The following is a 23,286-nucleotide window of genomic DNA, read 5'->3' on the forward strand; positions in this document are numbered from 1 at the left end:
CTTGGGAGGTGGTTTTTGGGGAGTCCACCATCTCCCCAGCATTCTGATTAAAAGCAACTTTCCTTTCTACCAACATTTGTCTCTCTTGAGTATTGATTTCTGAGCAGCAAGCATCCAGACCTGATTTGGTAACACTGGGATGGCAGCACAAGGTGTGCGGAGGGTGGGGGTCTTTTCTTTTTATCGCCTTGTTGCACAGGCTAAACATCTGGGACAACGTTGACTACAAGTGGTGAGTAGACATCTTTGCCTTGTTCCCAGTCTTAGGAGGAAACCGCTCTTTATTTCACCATAAAATATGATGTCAGATATATGTTATTCCATAAATGCCCTTTATTAGATTGAGGATGATTCCTTTAATTTCTAATTAATTGACAGTTTTAAATCATGAATGTGTTGAATTTTTTCAAATGCTTTTTCTACATTATAAAGATATGGTTTTTCTTTTTTAGTATGTTAATATAATGAAATACATTGATTTTGAATGCTAAGGCAACCTTGCATTTCTAGGATAAATCCTATTTGGGCACGATGCATTACCATCTTTTATAGATTAGAAGTTTCAATTTGCTATTTTTTTAAGAGAATTTTTGCATCTATGTTCATGAGAGTTATTGATCTATGATTTTCTTTTCTTGTGATGTCTTTGTCTGGCTTTGGTATGTGGGTAATGTTGACTCGTAAAATAAGTTGGAAAATGTTTATTCCTAGAAGAGTTGGTGTACAGTTGTTACTAGGTCTTCCGTAAATGTTTGGTAGAATTCACTTGTGCCATCTGGCCTGTACTTGTTTTTGTGGGAAAGTTGTCAGCTACAAATCGTTTAAACAGGGCTATTCAGGTTTTCTCTTTCTTCTTGAGTGAACTTGGGTAGTTGTACCTTTCAAGGACTTTTTCTGTTTCAACTCTTCAGGTATCTTTCTGTTAGCAATTTCTAATTTAATTCTATTCTGGTGCTAGAATATACCTTGTATGATTTCCATTCTTTTAAATCGTTTGAAACTTGTATTATAGCCCGTATTATGTGCACTTGAAAAGAATGTGTATTATGCTGTTGTTGGAGTATTCTATAAATGTTGAGTTAGTTGATAGTCATTTTCTGTCCATTTGTGCTATCAATTACCTGAGAGTGTTGAAATATCTAACTATAATTGATAAACTGCCTACAGCTATTTCATGTTTTTATTTCATGAATTTTGAAGCCCTGTTATAAATGTATTGGAGCTAGAAGATAACTGCTTTGCTGTTGGATGGTCTCTAGGGGCCATTCAACAGGGCCATTTCTACAGAGAAGAAATTTCCCGTCTCTTGCTGGAGGGTAAGTCCCTGGTTGACAATGCACAGGGGTTGCGGAGGAGGGCAAGTGTGTATGGAATGAGGGGAATGTCCCGTATACGACTGGCCACTAATTTCACTGCTTGCCTTTCATGTCTCACTTCTGTCCTCCACAGTATTAAGCATTTCTGAGTCTGGAGCCAAGCTGGTTCCTTCTTGTCCTTAATGCAAGTAGTATAAATGGTCTCTGCTTCTGCTCTGATACAGTAGCTGTCCTCCTTCCATATTTCAAATTTTTATTGAGACCTCCTATTTACTGGTGGTTTTTCATTTGTTCTCTTCATTGCTGTGGTATTATAAATGTAAAAACTTTCTAGGATTTTAATGCTGTCCAGAGAGATGTTTAACAAAAGCACACTTTCTAGTCCTTTCCGCTTAAGCATTTTGCTTAGCTGACTAAACCCTGAATGATTTTCGTAGCCCCTGCCGATCAGTTGCCACACACTCCCTATGTCTTAGCTTTTCCCAGCTCTACCTCTTGAACCTACTTGTTGGTATCACTTGCTCTCAGGTACCAACTCAATGTCAGTTTTACTCTTGCAACTACTTCGGGCATGTTGCTTTGGTCTTTTCCTGGTCCTCATTACCTACGGTTCAGCCTTGCCCTCCATGCTGTTATGTGCCTTTCTTTTCAATGAAAGTACAGTGAGAAAGGTCATGGAGCTGCAAAAGTGAACGTCCATATTTTATCCCCTAACTGGCTATCAGGGTGGGGGATGAGACAGGAAGAATTTAAAAGGTTATAATTTAGGAGTGTGACTACAAGGAGTGATCACATATTCACCAGTATTTTGACCTTAAGATCTTAAATGATCCACACAGAAAGTAAATAGCACCTACCGAATAGGTAAGAATTGTTTTTTTTCATGTTTTTTTGCGGTACGCGGGCCTCTCACTGTTGTGGCCTCTCCCGTTGCGAAGCACAGGCTCCGGACGCGCAGGCTCAGCGGCCATGGCTCACGGGCCCAGCCGCTCCGCGGCATGTGGGATCCCCCCGGACTGGGGCACGAACCCATGTCCCCTGCATTGGCAGGCGGACTCTCAACCACTGCGCCACCAGCCCGGTAAGAATTTTAAGAATTGTAAAATCTTGTCTCAAGTACTCAACAAGTAATCTGTAACCTAGATTCTTTGCTGAGTTAGTGTTAGAATTATCAATTGAATACAATTATTGAATTTCCAAAGCTCTTTGTTCAAGTCAAGTACTGGTAAAGGATCAATCCTAGGGCAACCCTTGAATTCTGAAAAGGAACCATTTTGCAACATATCCTTTTTTTTTTCATGTTCACATCTCTGAAACTGGGGGGTGTGTGTCTTAAAAATTAACAAAGTGTTTTCTCTTGTCAATCCATTGGCATCTTTAAGATCTGATGAAATGTGACACATCCCCTGTTGTTCTTCCTGCATTTTCATGCAAAAGTCTCTTTTTCTAACTAATTTTTTCCCCCAGACGGCCTTACCACAATCAGTGAAATGCTTCCCAAGGACTCTGATCACACTTCAGTTGTATTAAGGAAGGTAATGCTTAAAAGAGAACAGTAAAAGCTAACCATAATTAAAAACATTGATAACTTAAGGTACGTATAAAAGGAGACTTGGAAAAACAGGCTAATTTATACGCGTTTGAAACTTGGACTTCAAATCTACCCTCTGGTCTCAGTGCACATGGATTCTTGTGATCTTATTTGACTCCAAGTCCCAGATAGATTATATACATCAGCCAATTAGAAGACATATATGATAAACGAGTCAAATCCAGAACAGATGCTCAGATATAATCTTATGAGGGCAGGAGAAACTGGGAGGCATTCATCATTCTAGAGGTCACTGAAGCAGAATCACATCACTTGTGATGCCATCTTACGGTATCCAAACAAGTGAGTGTATTACAGAATGCCGAAGGGCATATGCTGGGTCATCACCCTAACCATTCCATGTGGGCTGCTCTGAGTTGGAGTCAAATATTCTGGGACTATCTCTTGAAGGAAGGCAAGTCTCAATCTGTGGCCCTCCTCCATTCCTTCTTTGAGATTAACTACATTTCCCCTAAGTTAGCATGTCACTTCCCTGTTATCTATGTCCAGTTAACTGCTTCAGGTTACCTTTGATCAGGGTAAACCAGTTACAACCCCACGTTCTCAAGGTAATAAATATTGCATCCATATCCCCCCCACCATTTTTCATGTATGGATATTAGTCATTGGTGGATAACTGAAATATAGGTGACTGGGCAGCCTCCTGAGCACTGCTTGGGGAATCATCAGTCATTGTTTAGAAAATCAGGGCTGCAATTAGGAGTTCATTGTATAGTAACTTCCACTCTAGTTATGTATTTCCAATCACGTTTCTCTCAACTGTTGCACAAGCTTCTTGTTTTAGCTTAACCCTTTGCGGTGTCCTAGCTCCACACCCCAAATGAATTATTTCTGCATATTTTAAGCCTGGTCATCCCAAACATACTCTCCAAGCCTTCTCAGAGTTCCAAAGAGTAAATTTAATCAGAGAAGTGAGAAAATGCAGAAAGAAAGGAAAACAGTCAAGCAAGACAAAATAACAATAGTTTAGCCATTAAATAAAGTCAAGGACCTATAGTTCCTCCTGAAGGGCTATAGATAATATTCTGAGCAATGTCCTTTGAGCTGTTTTGCAGATACTGAATCTGCCACCAGGTGGAAGAAGTTAACTGTATGCTGCCCACAAGCAATTAGACCCCAGAAAGGATGGAAACAGAAGGTTGACAATGTTGACTCTCGATTAACTCACCACCAACCAATCAGAAGAATGTCCACGAGCTGATCATGCACCCCAGTCCCCCCTTCCTCACCCTTTTAAACTCTTTCCCTGAAAGCCATCAGGGAGTTTAGGCCTTTTGAGCACTAGCTGCTTGGACCCCTTGTTTGGTGCCCTGCAATAAATGGTGCACTTCCTTCACAACCCAGTGTAAGTAGATTGGCTTTATTGTGCATGGGCAAGCAGACCCAAGTCTGGTTCAATAACGATGCTGCAAATACAAATGACTTTTTGGGGGTATATGAAATATTAAAACAAGTTGAGTCTGAAGAGAAAAATATCAGAACTCCCTCTCCTGACTCCTTTGTTTGGTTCAGAACATGGATGGTGAAGAAATTTAAGGAAATAAGAGAGGTTCAGTGTTGAGAGACAAATTAAATACATTTAAATATATTTCAATTTCATTTAACATGTTTCAACATGGTGTAGGTACCCTACTTGGCTTTAATTTGGTGGGGGTGTCATCTGAGATGGCAAGACCTGGAAGCACCCCAACAGACTAGCTGCACCCAGGAAAAAGAACTACTTATGTTCTTGAGCAGTTGCCTTGTGGGGAGGAGAGGGAGGGGTCCCATATCCTGTAGTGTGTGGGGTGTACTGCATGAGTAGCTCTTCTCCACGTTCTTGTGAGGCCACAGGCTGTAGTACGTGTGTGCAATAACAGATTTCCATGCCCATTATACCTCCAACCACCCCCTCAACCTAAAACTAACATATTGTATAACCAGAATTTAGAGAGGGCTACTCAGGGCTAGAAGGAAATAGGAAAACACAAGGCACGTGATTTGAAGGGAGCCAAAGTTCCAATTTCTCAGAGAATGTGAACAAAGGAAACATGTTCTGCTTGGAGAAATATAAGGTTCTTGCACTTAAAAATGCTGGGTAGGGTATGTAGTTCTAGTAACACTGACTGAACAGCACAGTATAGACATTTTCACTCTACCCATCTGAGGAACAAGGGCAATCAATTCACTGTGTAGCATAACAAAGTGCTTGGTAGTTAAATACTTTAAATGATTTTCCAGTGAGGGAAGTTATCTGAATAACTCTTACTATATCCTGAGAATATAAAACTAAGAGTGATGTTAAAAATATTTAAGTCTTCAGAGTACAAGCATGCGATTGAAGACCTCACTTAATGGGGATCTTTCCTGTGGACCCGCTGGTGGATGTGGAGGTTGGAGCTCTGGCTGAAGCCCTTCCCACACTTGCTGCACTCGTAGGGCTTCTCTCCAGTGTGGACTCTCTGGTGGATGAGGAGTTTGGAGCTCTGGCTGAATCCCTTCCCGCACTTGCCGCAGTGATAGGGCTTCTCCCCAGTGTGGACTCTGAGGTGGATGCGGAGGTCTGAGCTCTGGCTGAAGCCCTTCCCACACTCATAGCACTGGTAAGGCTTCTCCCCCGTGTGTGAGCATCGGTGGATGTGAAGGTTTGAACTCTGACTGAAGCCCTTCCCACACTCTCCACACTTGTAGGGCCTCTCCCCCGTATGGATGCGCTGGTGGATGTGCAGGTTGGAGCGCTGACTGAAGCTCATACCACACTCCCCGCACTCATAGGGCTTCTCTCCAGTGTGCACTCGCTGGTGGATGTGCAGTTTGGAGCTCTGAGTAAAGCCCTTCCCGCACTTGTCACATTTGTAAGGCTTCTCGCCTGTGTGGACTGAGTGATGAATGAGCAGACTTGAACTCCTCGTGAAGCCCTTCCCACACTTGTCGCACTTATAAGGCTTCTCATCTGCATGGACTTCGCGGTGGATAAGGAGACTTGAGCTTCTCGTGAAGCCCTTCCCGCACTGATCACATCTGTAGGGCTTTTCTTCTGTGTGGTCCCTCTGATGAAGGACTAGCTCTGAGCGCTCACTGAAGTCCCTACCACACTGACTACATCTGTATAGTTTCTCAGCAGTGTGGATTTTCTCACCTGGGTGACCACCTGGGCTGGTGGTACGTATTTTCCCACAGTCATAATGGGTGCAGGGCTTCTCCTCTGCATGAGCTCTCTGATGACTACAACTGATCACCCATGACTTCCAACCACAAATGTCCTTGTGTTTACAGTCAAAGGGATCCAAGGATTCTTTCGACTGGCCAATCTGGCATATTGTCTCACCTCTGAATGAGGGCGAGACCACTTCTTTTACATCAGACACAAGTTTATTTTGAAGGTTCTCTGAACAATGGTCGATGGGAGGACTTTTGCTCTCTGAGATTTTCCTCTCAGTGCTTTCTTCAGTTACAAACAGAATTTTGCTTTCCTGAGGATCTTGGGGCTCATTCTTACAGAACGTCACTGAGTCCTGTGTGGCCATTTGGCTTGGGACTTTCAAAAACAAATATTCTTCACTTTCCATGTTTTTTAAATCATCACTCTGAAGAGTCACCAAACTGCTTTTGTTTTTGGAAATATGAGAAGATGCTTCTCCCCACTTTTGACAAGGGGGAACATCTCGTTCAGGGTTCCTGTACGCTGAAGATTCACAATTTAATCCTGACTCCCAGTTATTGTACTGGACATCTCTTCCAATATTTGCCAGGAGGAAAGCTATTCAGGTAAGAGATAACCTAAGTCCTTTCTGTTGATTCTCCACAGAATTTTCATTCAAGTCTCCTAGGGAACAAAGAGAATTCAATGATAACAGACAAAGGGTAGATTTCAAGATTTCAGAACTGCAGTGCCTAAGGTAGCTAGCAAAAAGTTCAGTCTTGTCCGTATAGTCATGCCCTTTGGGTTAATGTCAGGATGGGAGAGGGCATGGGTACACAAGACAGAAATCTTGTCTCTGCTTTTAAGTAAAGCCAATAAAAGTATTCATATCCCAGCCCTGCAGATGGCTATGGATCCCACATCCTTGCCACATTTCATTTCACTTTACTTCATTTTATTTTAATTAAATTTGCATTTAATTGGTAATCTAATAGGTGCTGGGGATACAAAGAAGAAAATAGAAATCCTTTTGCTTGACACACTAGAGTCTACTGGGAAGAAGGACAAATAGGTCAACAATAATACCATGTAAGTGCTACCATAGATGCGTGCGCAGCCAGTCACGGGAGCACAGAGTAGGGGCATTCAGCTCAAACCTTGGGGAAGATTTCTGGGAGCAAATGTAAGGAAAAAAATAAAGTGAAATGTGGAGAGAAAAATATGACATGTTCAGAGGGCTTGGTGTGTACTCAGAGACTCCTCCGAGATGTAAAGCTATTAAAGGATTACAACTGGGAATGAAACTGACTTTGATTATAAACACCATCAAAAATGAGCAAGACTTTAAGGCAGAGAGAGAGAGCGCTGCTGTAGTGAATCAGAAGAAAAGTGGTAAGGAGGATAGTTACAGAGAGAAAGGGAGAGATTCATTCTAAATCACATGATGACTGATTAAACTCAAAAGGGAAAGGAGGCACCAAGCATGATCCTCAAGTTCCTTGAGTGACTTAGGTATGGGGGTACTATACCATAACATAGGGAATCAATCTCCAAGGCTGGAGTGGGGAAGGGTGACAGATAACAAACTCAGAATCTGACTTGTTTAATTTGTGGTGTTGGTGGAACATTCTTGCACTGTTCAGTAAGCAGTGAGATACATGGGTCTGGAACTCCTGGGAGAGAACTGTGCTAGGAATACAGATTTTAGACTTACTGTAGATGGTCCCTGACTTACGATGGCTTGACTTACGATTTTTCGACTTTATGGTGGTGTGAAAGCGATGTGCATTTAGTAGAAACAGTACTTTGAATTTTGATCTTTTCCTGGGCTAGCAATATGCTGGACAATACTCTCTCATGATGCTGGGCAATGGCAGCAGCCACAGCTCCAAGCAATATGCCTATAACCATTCTGTTTTTCATTTTCAGTATAGTATGCAATAAACTTCAGGAGATATTCAACACTATTATAAAATAGGCTTTGTGTTAGATGATCCTGCCCAACTGTAGGCTAATTTAAGTGTTCTGAGCATGATTAAGGTAGGTTACGCTAAGCTATGGTGTTTGGTAGATTAGGTGTATTAAATGCATTTTTGACTTAACACTATTTGCAATTTACAATGGGATTATGGGAATGTAACCCCATTGTAAGTCAAGGAAGATCTGTGGTATGTATGTTAGTCAAAACAATTAGCGTGAAGATCCTCATATTACACTGAAATGACAAAAAAACAAAACCAAAACCACAGTAGTCTTGGAAAAAAAAGAAAGGTTGTTATCACTAGAATGCTGGGGAACTCCTAGTGATAAAGAGCAGATGGATGAGGTCTAATGGAGAAAGTAGGGAAAAAACAAATGCACAGCTCAAATTATGTACAGAAAAAGCCTCCTAAAGAAGTAGGAGAAATTCTCAAGAAGTCCTAGAAATTCCAAGCTCAGAATCAACAATTATGAAGTAAGAGAGGTTTATTCTGGAAAGAGGTTTATCAAATCATGTTAAGCATTTCTAATGGCTCAACTAGTTGCTGCAGCACCACTCTCCCAATGACCCTCTTCCCCACAAAAAATGAAATACTGGGAGGCTAAAGGTAGCGGCCTCGTATAAAGCTTCAAAAACAAAATAAATTGTCCGCCAAACAAGGACTCCTAATAGTATTATTTGGGCTAAAGAGGGAAGCAGAAGCTGAGGTAATGCCAAACCTGTAAAATGACAGGATTGAGGTACAAAAAGAAACAACTGACTCCACATGTACCCAGGATAAAGCCTCAAGAAAAGCTGTGAAGTGGAATTTTCGACAAGGAGGACACCCCAGAGCTGGAGACTGAAGCAGGGCATGTCCCAGATAACTTACTGGCCTGAACAGGTAACCTCAAAAAAAAAGGGTCTACATCACTCACCATCTGGATTCTTATTAGATCCATCCCAAGCCCAGTCAGCAGAGGTGTCCCCTGTAAGTAGAACACGCATGCACCAAAAAGGGTTGAGCATCAGCTGAGGATGTACACTCCAGTATCATACTGCGAACATAAGACTTTTTGGTGGGGGGGGAAGACAATTGAGAAAACATAAGGAGACAAAAAAAAATGTAGAAAACTAACATCAATAGAGACACAAACTCAACAAACAGAGGAAATAGAATTTAAAAGGTTCATAATTAAAATCCCAGAGAAATCTGAGGGGATATCACATCTAAAAAAAAATGGGACAATCGGGCTTCCCTGGTGGCACAGTGGTTGAGAGTCCGCCTGCCGATGCAGGGGACACGGGTTCGTGCCCCGGTCTGGGAATGCTGCAGAGCTGCTGGGCCCATGGGCCACGGCCGCTGAGCCTGCGTGTCTGGAGCCTGTGCTCCACAACGGGAGAGGCCACAACAGTGAGAGGCCCGCATACCGCAAAAAAACAAACCAAAAAAAAGGGACAATCTAATAATAAAATATAAACACATTGCTATGAAGAATAATCAGAATTCTTCTAAATTAATGAAAGGATTGAAAAAGATGATAATCATAATATTTAAGATCTACTATGCTCATTTGAAGCACTCAGATACTGGTCGCATGATCTTATGTGAGAGGAACTATTAGGACACCCATTCTACACCAGAAGAAACCAAGGTCGAAATGATCAAGTAACTTGTGTCATAGCTACCAGGTGTCAGGCAGTCTGATTCTAAGGCCTGCAATCTAGATGGGCTGAAGAGCAAAACGAACATCTGGCTAAGGTGGAAGATTGAGGGGTACTCCCGGAATGAAGAGTAAAGGGTAGACAGATGCAAAGATAAAAGTTAAAACCCATCTTGTAGGAGTTCGATGAATATAGTGGAGGTAGAATGAAGGGAAAGAAATGATCAAAGAACTAACAGGAAAAAAATGTTTTCTAGAATTCAAGATTCAGAGGTCACTAAATGTGAAACCTCAGGACGTCAAGGAAAAAAACCCCAAACAGGGACTTCCCTGGTGGTCCAGTGGTTAAGAGTCTGAGCTCCCAATGCAGGGGACCCAGGTTCGATCCCTGGTCAGGGACCTAGATCCCACATGCCGCAGCTGAAGAGCCCACATGCCGCAATGAAGATCCTGCATGCGGCCACTAAGGCCTGACACAGCAAAATAAATAAATAAATATTTAAAAAAAAAAAAACCCCAAACAAACCGAGAAAATGCTAAAAGCATCCAGACAGAAAAGCCAGGTTATGTGCAAATATAAATGAGAATTATATTGACAATGAACTACTAAACAGCAATACTGTATACCTCAAGTCAACTGAGCAATATCTTCTAATTTTGGAGGTAAAGTGATTGTGAAATTAGCATTCCATTCTATACCCAGCCAATCAAACATTTCAGTGGGAGGAACAGACACTTTGTCAGATAAGAAAGGATTTAAACAATTACTGAAACAATTATTCAGCAATGTACTGTAGCAAAAAATTTTTAAATTACTTTAAGAATAAGATGATATACAATAAATAGCAGTGAGCAAAGAAGTCAAGAAAACAGACAAGCTGAATCAATCGTTGATATATAAAAGAAAACAATACTTAACCAAATCAACCAAAACTCTGTAAAACAGAATGGAAAGGAAAAAAACCCAAATAAAATATATTTTAAAAAGCAAGTATTAGTTTTAGGAAAGGGAAAAAACAAAAAAAAGGAACTGTAATCATATTATACTATTTGACTCTGCAGGAACAAGAATTATGAAGTCAAAGCAACTAAGCATTGATCACTGATGCGACTGACAAATTGTTGGAAAGATGGGCATGTTGGGAGAAATAATGTAAAAGAGCTAAATCTTCATCTATGACATAAAGAAGTCAATACAAAATATCAAATATTGATAAACTGAAAAAAATTGCAGTATACCATAATATAATAAATTCAAATTAAAACTATAATGAGGTGCCATTTTCTACCCGTTAACACTGGAAAAAACCCAAAGCATGGTGACACAGCTTGTAAGTGTAAATTGGTATCACCCTCCCCCCCAGAAGGACATTTTAACAATTATGTATCAAAGTCACAAATGCATGCACTCAGCAGTCCAGCTTGGGGGTTTTATTCTTCAGATTTCCTGGCACAGCTGTGAAGTGATACTTGCTCAAGATTTAGTCACTGCAGACAGTTTGTGACAGCAAATGACCAGAACCTGGGTAGAGTGGAGTCAGGGACATGAAAGAAAGTTTTCACTGTGCGCCTTTTAATTTGTTTTTATTTTTATAGTATAACTTTAATCATTTAAAAACATTTAGTACATTTGCAAATCTTTTCTTTGCTACTCATGTATAATTTGTTTTCTGCCCTTCTCCAGCTTGTCCAAAATCCTCAGTGTACATTTTTTCCCGGCTTTTTTAGGCATAACTGCAAGTAACATTGTGCATATTTTAATGCTTCTTTTCTTAACCATGTGAGTGCATTTATTCTTTAAAAAAAGGAAAATAAGTAGCTGCATGAGCATATTTGTAAATATGAAGGCAAACACCGTAAAGAACAAGTGAAAGGATTCAAACTGAGTGCTTTGAGAAGCCACTCTGTGGCATGAAGAGCAGCAGAGCAGGGAGACTGGTTTGTATTATAAGCCTTTCAATAGGAGTTGTTTTACCTAGGTGAATGTATTACTTTTTGTGCACAGTTTGCAAAGTTTAAAAGTAGTGGCAAAAAGAAAAAGGAAAAAAATAACACTGAGAGAAGCTGTGCAGTTTGGAGTAGTTAAATCAGGGAGTGGGCTGAAGTTATTAAAGGCCAAAGGACACTGCTTCAATATCCCTGCTGTACAATACTTGGGAACGGCTGCAGAAATGACAGGTCTATGAAAATCAGTGGAGGAGGAACTGTATTAATGGTAGGTTTTATAAGCAGTAGTGAAATCTTGTGATAACTGTTTTTTAAAATATTTAAATATTATCAAGAATGAGTATGTAATAGTAGAAGACAATGCTGATGTAATGAGAAAAGGGGTCCTTTTACAGGGAGTTAATATGATGTAACAAAGATCTCTAAGACATGATGTAAAACACCCAGTTGAAAAATACATACAGTATAACCTCATAAAATTTTAACACGTATTTGTAAAATGCATAAATGGAGAACACAGAAAAAGTGGATACACAAGCTATTATTAGTGACTTTACTTCATAATCTTCATCTGTGTTCTTTGAATTTTGTGATTTTTATATCTTACTTACATAAAAAAATGTTGGAAAACTATGTTCAATTTTATATCAAAGAAAAAGGAAAACCTAAAGCAGAGCTTGAAACTGTAAGCATAGATCCTACTTCACTTTTGCCTCTCTGCAAACCAGTCTATAAAGCAGTCCCAGTGATCCTGGGTAAATCAGTTCATACCATTTCATTGTTCTAATGGCTTCTCACTGAACTCAACACAAATTCACATTTTTTACCCATGCCTTTAATGCCATGAATGAGCCAGGCCACACTCTATTCTTCCCAGATGCTCCCTGTATTCTAGCCACACTCCTTCTTTTAGGTCTTCGGGTCTTCCCTCACACTATTCCCTTGCCTGGAATATTCTTCCCCTACCCAGTCACCTGTTTAATGCCCATTAATCCTTTGGAACTCAGTTTAAGTATCACTTCAGAAGCTTTCCTTGAAACTCTCAACAATATATACTTCACCCTTGTCCCATCCCATGCCTTCATTCTCTCAGAGCATAATTCTCTGTGCTTCATAGGACTTACTGAATTTATTTATAGTAACATACTGTGTTTACCATAATGTCTCTTTTACAAGACTGTAAGACATATTTCTTTGCTGCTAAACTCTACAGCAGTCAATTTTTAAATCTTGACTATGTACATATAGCAGCATAAGTATTAGATACGTTGCTTTCCCTCCAGAAACCTGGCTGGAAACAAGAAAATAAATCAGACTTGCAGATCCAATGGTTAAAATAAAAGCATATAAAATAATATGTAATCAGGTCTGAGCCTGTGTGAGATATAAATTGAAAGTTCTGAGAAAAGAAGGAGGTCGAAAGGGAGGGATAGTCAAAGATTTCACACAGGTAATGGAGTTCAAATAAAATCTTAACAGACAAAAGTAACCAGAAACCAGAGCACGGTAATCAAAGGTCCCAGAACAAGGAAGCATAGAGGACCTCAGGGAAACAGGCTTAGCTGGAAAGGAGGGTGACATTGGGGCAGCAGAGAATAATGCTCTATAGGTAAAAGTAGGGCATGAAGGGCTTTGAAAGCCAGGTGGGGAGTTTAGAGGCTTTACACCAGGAACTAAAGGTAATGGGCATGGAGAATTCTCCATTATATAATGATCTTCAACTTGCTCCAACAGAGAGAGCACATCTGAGAAACACACAGGGATTGGGTGACTGTGTGGGGAAAAAAAAAAAAATTCAGTCCCAAACTCTGGCTTATAAGTGATGGACCAGGTATGGTTTCTTGGACAACTCAGTAAGGTTACCATTCTCCAATTCTTACCAAGTAAAGTTCTTTAGCTGCTTAGAATAATCAGAAACATCCTTTTCTGCCAAAAAGAAATTAGGAAACTGATTCCTGAATTACAGCTCCTGGGGCCCAAGCCCAAATGATATTTAAAATTGAAGAAACAGAGACTGCAGTGCACTGGTGTCCAGGTTCATGTTCTTACCCACTGAGACCAAGTGACTGTAGTTTTCCAGCATCACAGCTGTGTGCAGCTTCCTCTGAGCAGGGTCCAGCAACCCTACTCCTCCTCGGTGAAATCCACAGAGACATCCTTGAAGGTTACTGGTTCCTAAAAGATTAAGCACATTCTTCCTCAACTGACAACCATCTGCACAAATGCCCCAGAAGGAAGGTGAGGTTGGGAGCACTGGAAGAGGGGAGAAGGGTACAGAGGAAGTGTGCAGTTCAAGGATCGGGGTGATCCAAGTTTGGATGGAAAACCTTTCCTTTCTCATCTCCTTTGCTACTTCCTTCCCAATACTTCCCCTCCTGCCCACAACTCACCCAAGCTCAAGCTATCCAACTACTGAATCTCTCCTTATCAGTGTCATATCATGGTCACTGCTGAGTTGTCCTTTCCGCCCCATTCCTACTGTTATCCTGACAACCTCAACTCTCACGAGAACAAATTACCCAACACGCTAACCTCACATTTCTTAATCTCTCTCTCTCTCTTTTTGGCTGCGTTGGGTCTTCGTTGCTGCAGGCAGGCTTTCTCTAGTTGCAACGAGCTGGGACTTCTCTTCATTGCAGTGTGCGGGCTTCTCATTGTGGTGGCTTCTCTTGTTGCAGAGCATGGGCTCTAGGCACGCAGGCTTCAATAGTTGTGGCTCACAGGCTCTAGAGCGCAGGCTCAGTGGCCATGGCTCACGGGCCCAGCTGCTCCGTGGCATGTGGGATCTTCCCGGACCAGGGCTTGAACTCATGTGCCCTGCATCGCCAGGCGGATTCTTAACCACGGCACCACCAGGGAAGTCCCTCTTAATCTCTTTAATGCCAATGATCTCTGCCTCAACAACCATAATTAGGGCCATTTCACTATTTGGACCACTGTTCTTTTGAAATATTAATATCTCAAAATTCACACCTTAAAAACATCTTCCTATTTTTTCTCCTCTTCCTCCTCCATGACATCTGCTTTATCAAGATCACCATCCTTTGATCCTTCCTCTTTTTTCCTCTCAGCCAAAGTACACTTCTGATCTCAATTTTTTCACTAGTCATATAAATCATATGTCCTTTCTTCTTCTAAACTAAGTAGTTGACCATTCCTGGAAGAAATAAAAATAGCACATTTACACACAACCAAAAAATATTCTCCTTAGGTATTCCCATATACCTCTAGCCCTAACCTTTCTCCTCAACTCCAGGCTCCAATTTCCCACCTACATCTACACTTGGATGGCTAAAAGACACTTAAGACTCACCAAGCCCCAAACAGAATTCTTGCTCCCAACAATCTCCATCAGTATCTGGTCTTCCCTTGTTGTCCCCATTTTAGTAAAGAGCCACACGACGCACCCAATTGCTCAAGCCAAAATCCTGGAAGTCATTTTGATTCTCTTCTCACTCCTCATATTTTATCCATCACCAAGTCCTCTCAACTCTGCCTCTGAACATATCTGAAGCTACCCATTTCTTTTCACCTTGCACTGTTATCATTATAAGTCTCAGCCTTCATTAACTCTCCACCTGCACTAACCTCCTAAATTTGTATCTCTTGCTCCCCCACGTGACGGATTTTCCACACAGCAGCCTGGGTGATCTTTCAAAACACATACCACTCAAGGCATGAAACTCCCCAAAGGCGTTTCCATGGACACCGAGTAAAATCCAGGCTCTTCATCTTGGCCTGCAAGGCCTTGCAGACTGGGGTCCTGTCAATTCTCCAATCTCAGCCTGAGTCCCTCCTCCCTCACAAGTCACCTGGCCCCTGTGACCACATCAAACTCATCCCACTTATGGCCTTTGCACTGGCTATCCCCTCTGCCCAGAATGTTCTTTCTCTACATCATTCAGATCTCAGTCGAACTGCTGCCACCTCAGAGAAGCATTTCCTTGACTGACTAATCCATGGGAGCATCCAGTAACCATCACTTCTCCCTGTTTTATTATCTTTGTACTTATGCCTTATCTCATTTTCTAATCTATACATTTTCTTTCTTGTTTACAGTCTGTCTCTCCCTACTAAGTTCCCCAAGAACAGAGGCTGCCTGATTTGTTCATGGCTGCATCCCCAAGCCCTCAAGCAGGGCCTGGCATGTAAAAAGAGTCCAAGTACTTATTTAGTTAACCTCACAGTGAGTCTGGTTCCCTCCAAGGTTCTATTGATGGAGCAACACTTCTTGAACTACCTCTGGTGAAGGACCAGTTTTTTTTAAGATTTTTCTAACATGTCACAGACATATTTTTTAAAATACATTTTCTAAAAAGTTACTAGAAAATAAGAATGCAGACATATAAAATACCAATGCCAATTTTTAAAATAAGATTCAACAGATATAAAATTTAAAAAAACTCTCAATTTCTGTCCTTATATCTTTTTTTTTTTTTTTTGCGGTATGTGGGCCTCTCACTGTTGTGGCCTCTCCCGTTGCGGAGCACAGGCTCCGGACGCGCAAGCTCAGCGGCCATGGCTCACGGGCCCAGCCGCTCTGTGGCATGTGGGATCTTCCCGGACTGGGGCACGAACCCATGTCCCCTGCATCGGCAGGCGGACTCTCAACCACTGTGCCACCAGGGAAGCCCTGTCCTTGTATATTTATAGACTGGTAACAAGCAGTTTGTTGGCTGGCACCAGTCTGCAGGCCACACACTGAAAAGCAGAGGATGGAATATACACAAAACAACTGAGAGCCAGTGAAGCCGAAAGCAGCGGTTCAACTTGGGGCCAGGGGAGTACCCAGTAACCTTCAGAAGTGCTGACACCATAAGCCTCAGCCTGAAGGGGCACCACCCACACCCTCAGGAAACTGAGGACAACCAGGTCCCCCGGCAGGAGCGACTCTACCCCACTAGTCAACAAAGGAGAAGCAGCTGTTTCCTCCCAGGCTCTCCTCTAAAGGTCACAGTCTCCACTGTGTCTGAGGAAGAGGGATGAGGTTGGACTAGAGAAGGCTGCAAGGCCCTGTGCAAAGGTGGGACAAAGAAGCAGCAGAAGCAGAGACTGTGGCCTTAGAGGCGTAAACACACCTGTTAGGAAAACACGGCTGGGGAGTATCAGTAGATTAGCTACTCCTCTTTTGGACTTTTTCTTTTCAGAGACAACAGGTTTCTTTCTGTCCATGGCTAACCTCTCCTTGCACATTCTAGATGGAATCCTTCCTTCCCTTCTGAGATTCAAGTCCATCAATGATCTTCCTCCTATATTTTAATCCATCTTCCACCTTGTCATCTGAGATGTCTAAGACTCCTTTCCTACCTTGACCATAATCAAACCACTTCTTGTCAATTCTATCTCCTAAATCTCCCTCCAGCATGTTACTTCTTCTTATCTCTGCTCCTACTATTCTAGGAAAGGCCCTCATTTCTTAGCTAGGCCACAATAACTACCAAATCTTCAAAATACAAGTTTTGTCATGTTTCAATCCAAGGATCGGACAGTCAAGAGTTATTAATTTTTTAAGATCCCACAGATAAAGTGGTAGGGAGAATTCCATGTTGAAAACAGAAAGGATATGTTGATGGACTACCAACTTTGTAGTAGGCTGAAAATTCCAAGATGAGAAATGGTATGACAGTGGACCAAATTAGAGGACTCAGTGTGTCAGGGGAAAGGAAAAAGAGGAAACAGTGGTCTCGCTAAAGCAAGACAAAGTTGGAAATGAAAGAATCTGAATAATGAATAATCTCCCCAGGTACCAGTGGAGCTATTCAGTCACCCCAAGGTGGAACTTGTGCTTCCTGTGGGAGAATGGACTCAGTATCCTGAGGGCCAACCAAAGTATAAGGCTACAGGATAGTAGTTTCTGTACTAATGTAAATGTCAAACTCCTCGAAACTACGTGTATCACATAGCTTAGCACTTCCTTTCCAGAGCCCACCCCTGCTAGATCCAACAGTTTACTTAGGGGCAGGAAACAGTGATCCAGAAGGCAGTGATGGGCAGGAGCTGTCATCACCCTGGATTACCTGTAGTCATCCGAATGTCATGCTCTAGTCTAGAAGAGCCCTTTACATGTTGCTCCTGCCCTGACTTATATTTCTCCCATCGTCCCATCCATTTCAGTTTCAGGACAATCAACAACCTCCTTTCTGAAGCATAAGGATATGTTAAATTTCTCCTTCTCAAAGATCTCACAGTATCTTGCATATACCTCTACTATAGCTATTAAATTTGTCTCCCAAATTGGCTATAAGATTCTCAGGGATAGAGGCAACACTCAACTAATCTTTAAATCCTCAGCAACTAGCACAACTGACTCAAAATCTAAATGGTAAATATTTATAAATTCACATTCAATTTAAATAATGAAATAAAACTTGAGATCATCAAACTCAGCACTCTCATTTTAAAGATGAGAAAACTAAGGTTCATAACTGTAAAGTGACTTATCCAAGGTCACAGAGGGAGAGGGGGGTTAAATGGGAGTCCTGCCTCTCAGCAGACTCAAAGACAACTCCTGGTACACAGAAAACAGTAAGTACTGGTGGAAATGAAGTCCTTTCTTTAAATTCAAAAAATTATTAACATATGCCAGAATCTCAAAATTTCACTATACTAGCAATCCCCAACTTCATCACCGTGAATAATCTTCATTAGGGAAGAGAAAGAAGAGAAGGAAAATAAAAAGAGCACAGGGTTTTACTTATGTCAATCTTTGCTGACGTTCTCAATTATTTTCAAGGCACAGAGATGTCATGCTTTCAGTACCTTGAAGCAGCTTACTGTCCTCTAAACAAACCAATTTTTATAAGAGCTCATGCTGTTTTCCTATGGATGTGAGGATTGTTTTTGCCAAGCATGTAGAGAAGTATTTCACAATAAATGCAATAAATCTTTGGATGTACAAAAGGTCAAAGGGATAAAAAAGTGAAATTCTCCTTTTAGTATGTCTAGGGGAATGGTGCCTAGGAACCTTTAATTCTTAAAAGAACACCACAGATAATTCTGATGCACAGCCTGGTTGAGGAGCATTTCTGGGAGTCATATGGTAATTACGGTGTTGTTATGTAACAAATTTTCTCATGTCTGTAACTCATTCAGGTTTAATAAATGATTATTGGTAATGTGCATACCTTTTTTCATATACATCACCTGCTCATGAAGAAAAGCACCGTAGTTTTTTTTTTTTTTTTTTATCGGTACGCGAGCCTCTCACTGTTGTGGCCTCTCCCGTTGCGGAGCACAGGCTCCGGACGCACAGGCTCCGCGGCATGTGGGATCTTCCTGGACCGGGGCACGAACCTGTGTCCCCTGCATTGGCAGGCGGACTCTCAACCACTGCGCCACCAGGGAAGCCCAGCACTGTAGTTTATAATTCTATTTGTTTTCCTGAGACCACTTGGCACTGGACTGAGCATGTAACAGCTTTGAATGACTTTCAATGTGCGTGAAATGCCTGGCAGGAAAAGACATGCTTTGAGAGACAGGACCAGACAAAGATGCTGTGTGGAGTCTTTCAATAAAAGAGCATAGCCCAGTGCTCTGGGGAGTGGGCCAAATTCATGGAAGCAGAGTGGTACACTGAAAACTGAGGTGGAATTTAAAGTCAGCAGATTATCTGTGCAGACTCTAGTGACATCATTTGATAGATATATGCTCTTAGTATCTTAATGTTCCTACACCCATATTTATAAAATAATGTATGTCTCACGCTGAAGTCGGACAATAAATAAAAAAACCACACAACCAAGACAGGATCTGACACCAGATACGCACGCAATTAATGCTGATGTCCTTCCCAAGAAAGAAAGGTTATTTACATTCTCAGAAAAGAGAAACCCCAACTCACCTGGAACTTGGTCATTTCCTCCTCTCAAGAAGGATAGATTCCTGGAAAAGTAGAGTTAGAGAAAGCGAAAAAACCATGAAAATCAAGTCCACCTTGCAGGACATAGACTAAGCAGTCCAGCAAGACTGTAGGAAAAAAGTTAATCAGCTCCTGCTACCTTCACACACCCTCTCCTGGGGTGCCTTTCCTGTCTTTCCAAGCTGCACCTCCCTCGCATCTCTCCACTAGGCTTGGGACCAAACAGGCCAAGCCTCCCCCGCAAACCCATGAGGGTAAGAAACTCCCACTGGCCCCAGCAGCTCTAAGATGTGCCCGTTTCCCCAGGCTTTGCGATTTTTGCCCTAACGCTCTAGTTAGAGCAGTAGGAGCTCTCCGGTAGGATGTGTGTGTCGCCTCTCGGCAGAGATTTCGGCTGCCCGAGACGCCTGAAGGCCTGACTCGTTTCTGGGGTGCGGGGGCTCTGACGCAATCTCTTTTCAGCGAGGACAGGCCTGTGGGGACGGAAACTTCGGTCTCTCACAGGAGCCCCTCTCGGTCCCCTAACGTCCACCGAAATCCTCCTTCGAATAAGGCCAGTCACCGGCGCGGAAAAGGCCGGTGCGGCCAACTGCGAGGCTCCCAGGCCGGCCTAGGCCGGAGCTCAGGCAGGCGAGAGGAGGGCCTCTCGGAGCCGCGGCCGGCTTAGCGCTAGGGTCCGCCTGGTCTCAGGTGACCGCGGCCAGAACCGGCGAACGCAGCGGCTGCCGCGGCGAGCGGACACACGTGCGGCCCGTGCTCGCACCTCCGCCAAGATGCGCGCCCCCCCCGGCCGCCCGCCAGGCTTCCGGGCCCCTTTGGCCCAGCGCCTCCCCCGCGGCACTCCCACAACTCGACAGCCAGACGCTTCTCTGCAGGCCGCGCGGATTGCGCGAGCGGCCATACCGCCCTCACCTCCCACGTGGAATCCGACACCTGGAAGCACAGGATTCGCTATACGGCCCCGCTCCGTCGCCTACAGCCCCGAACTACAAGTCCCAGAAAGCAGCGGGTGGGCCGCGCCCACTTCCGGCGTTGACCCTGAGGCTTCGCGAGGCGCTGAGCCCAAGGGTAGGGTTCCGTCCAACGCCGAGTGTTTTTCTCGGTTTGTGAGGCCTGCGACTAGGTCCTTCAGGTTGTTCTCCTGGTTTTTATTGCAAACGCGTAAGAATTATATTAGAAATGCCCATTAAAATGTTTTTCGTTTTGGTAAAGTGCTCCTGGGGGAAAAGAACGTAAATATCACGCGTAATTTCGCATTACCTTAAAAAATATTTTGGAGTGAGTGTCCCCTTCTCACCTCTGAAGTTCATTTGGCAAACATTATTTGAGGTCCTGCTATGTTCCAAGAACTGTTCAAGACACTTAAACAAAAAAAAAAATCACTGTGGATGTTAAATTCTAGTGGCATTTCCCACTAGAGCAATACGTAATTATGATAAAAGGTATAGTGTGTTATAAGGTTATGTGTTATGGAAAAAGTGGAGTTGGGTCAGGGCATTGAGGGTGATGGTGCTGGGGTGTGTAGGTTGGGATATGCTTTGCAATTTTATTTTTATTTCTTTTTGGCTGTGTTGGGTCTTCGTTGCTGACGGCGGGCTTTCTGTAGTTGCAGTGAGCAGGGGCTACTCTTTATTGTGGTGCGTGCGCTTCTCATTGTGGTGGCTTCTCTTGTTGCAGAACACGGGCTCTAGGCACGCGAGCTTCAGTAGTTGTGGCACGCAGGCTCAGTAGTTGTGGCTCGCTGGCTCTAGAGCGCGGGCTCAGCAGTTGTGGCGCATGGGCTAGTTGCTCCACAGCATGTGGGATCTTCCTGGACCAGGGCTCGAACCCGTGTTCCCTGCATTGGCAGGTGTATTCTTAACCATTGCGCCACGAGGGAAGTCGTTGCCTTGCAGTTTTAAACAGGGGATATTGAAACAAAGACTGAGGAGATGAGGGAATCAGTCCTGTGACACTCAGCAGTCAGAATTGTTTCTTAAACATACACAGACATAACTGTTTATACAAACAGATACACTTTTTAAACAAAAACGGGGTCATGCTGTGTATATACAGGCCTGCAGTTTGCTTTTTAAATTTTGATAGTACTGTGTATCACTGATTTACATAGAAACCTTGCTCACCGAGACCCTTTTAGTTGCTAATGCCTTTAAGGGAGTGGCACCAAAATTCTCCCCAGTGGCTTTTCCATTCACCCTTCACTGAGTAACACAGGGCCACTAGGTCTTTCCAGAATACTTTCCCTGCAGATTTATCCTGGGGGTGAAAGAGCTGTTACCTAGACCTCTCCTCTGTATCTTTCCCCTTCTTGGTGTATTAGTTTCCAACTGCTACTGTAATAAATTACCACAAAATACAACAAACACAAATTTATTCCCTTACAGTTCTGGAGATCAGAAGTCTGAAATCAGTTTCATTGGGCTAAAGTCAAGATGTGGGCACCGCTGGTTCCTTTTTGAGGCTCTAGAGGAGGATCTGTTTCCTTGCCTTTTCCAAGGTACGTTCACAACCTGTATTCCTTGGCTTGTGGCCTCTTCCTCCATCTTCAAAGCCCATGACTCCAATCTCTGCTTCCCTCATCACATTACCTTTTCTGGCACTGACTTTTCCTGTGTCCCTCTATTAAGGACTAATGCAATTACATCAGGCCCACCTGGTTAATTCAAGATAATCTCTCAACATCATGACCTTTATTTTAATCACATTTGCAAAGTTCCTTTTGCCCTATAAGGTAATATTCACAGTTTCTGGGGATTGGGACATGAACATTTTTGGGGGGCCTAAGACATATCTCTGAGGCTCCTCTGCCTTTTGTCTGGGGAACGCAGACTGTCTCGCCAGGACCTACTGCTTCTCTATCCATTGATTCTATCACTCTTGCTCTGACTCTCACCCCTTCATGTTCTCGCTTCCCACCTCACCCAGTTTAGAGGTAGTGGCCTATCGTTATGATCAGTCTCTTGACCCTAACTTACTTGGTTTTATTCTCCTGATCACACACCAAATCTAGTTGAATCCAACTCCCTGCCTGTTCCACACCTGTACCTGTGTAGCAGGTGTGGCCTGAGAAAAACACATGGCTCTGATGATTGGTCTCACTTTCAATTTATGACTGCTAAGGTCAAGTGGGCCCTTAATGCTGCCCAACTATCCTATTACATTTTCTTAGTCCATCCATTCTTCTAAATGACTATCTCACAGTTTCTCCTGTTTCTTCAAGCCTCCAGCAACTCCTTCCATCTTGCTCATAGCTGATGACTTTTGCTTTCTATGAGAAAAGAGAGCTTTCATACCTTTACATAAGCGCATCTGCCCACCTCTCTGCATTGGAGTCTGTATGCTCTACTTTCTATTCTGAATGAACAGCCCCAGTTTCTATTTAAGAAAACTCTCCATCTGTGCCCTGAATCTTATCCCCTTTCTCACACATCAGGGCATTCCTATCTCTCTTCTCTATTATCAATTTTCATTCTATAAAAACCTGGGAGGTCTTCGTTTGGGGCCTACATCTTCTACATGTTAAGGTCTTGGGATCTGGTGGCACACTAGTCAGGGAGCACCTGAGTCTTTAGGTCTTATCTGGGGAGCCCTTGGGAGACACACAGAAAGAAAGGTGGAGGCACTTCCATTTCCTCCTGGATGACCTGCTCTGGGCTCATGGCCCAAAGTTCATCCTTGCCTATGAACAGTACTGTGGAGTAGGGTTCTTCCTCACTATTCTTAAAATGAAGTCACAGAGGATGAGAGAGAGAGGCAGTGACTTGCCTGAGATCCTGCTTCTGGTAAATGGCAGAGCCAGGATCCAAAC

The 23,286-nt window shown here is 42.8% G+C and overlaps 2 protein-coding genes across 13 annotated transcripts in view; one reads left to right on the plus strand and one right to left on the minus strand.

The window, feature by feature from the left end:
- Window positions 1-3,435: 3,435 nt before the first annotated feature.
- On the minus strand, window positions 3,436-20,452 carry ZNF239 (zinc finger protein 239). 7 transcript variants are annotated; one of them, XM_079900929.1, is made up of 4 exons: window positions 20,391-20,452; window positions 19,461-19,501; window positions 13,670-13,795; window positions 3,436-6,733 (listed from the first exon to the last, which is right to left on the minus strand). In XM_079900929.1, the coding sequence occupies exon 4, from the start codon at window positions 6,474-6,476 to the stop codon at window positions 5,259-5,261; it is 1,218 nt and encodes a 405-aa protein (XP_079757055.1). In that variant the 5' UTR covers window positions 6,477-6,733; window positions 13,670-13,795; window positions 19,461-19,501; window positions 20,391-20,452; the 3' UTR covers window positions 3,436-5,258. The 7 variants fall into 7 exon arrangements, with proteins under 7 accessions (XP_079757055.1, XP_079757057.1, XP_079757052.1 ...); XM_079900931.1 differs by lacking the exon at window positions 13,670-13,795 and adding an exon at window positions 8,948-9,081 and having other exon boundaries at window positions 20,391-20,427; XM_079900926.1 differs by lacking the exon at window positions 20,391-20,452 and adding an exon at window positions 14,594-14,777 and having other exon boundaries at window positions 19,461-19,502.
- The window catches only part of LOC307175636 (uncharacterized protein), a gene marked incomplete at its 5' end in the record, with an annotated part of 505,492 nt that continues 502,457 nt past the window's right edge, over window positions 20,252-23,286 (plus strand). For 3 of the 6 annotated variants that reach the window (XM_079900938.1, XM_079900936.1, XM_079900937.1), the window contains 2 exons: window positions 20,252-20,610; window positions 21,863-21,975. In XM_079900938.1, coding sequence (XP_079757064.1) covers window positions 20,252-20,610; window positions 21,863-21,975 — 472 coding nt within the window. Of the gene's footprint in view, window positions 20,640-21,862; window positions 21,976-23,286 lie in introns of all 6 variants that reach the window. The other 3 variants (XM_079900939.1, XM_079900940.1, XR_013824389.1) reach the window with 3 other exon arrangements.

Source organism: Stenella coeruleoalba (assembly GCF_951394435.1).
Source record: "Stenella coeruleoalba genome assembly, chromosome: 16".
Taxonomy (NCBI): Eukaryota; Metazoa; Chordata; class Mammalia; order Artiodactyla; family Delphinidae; genus Stenella; species Stenella coeruleoalba.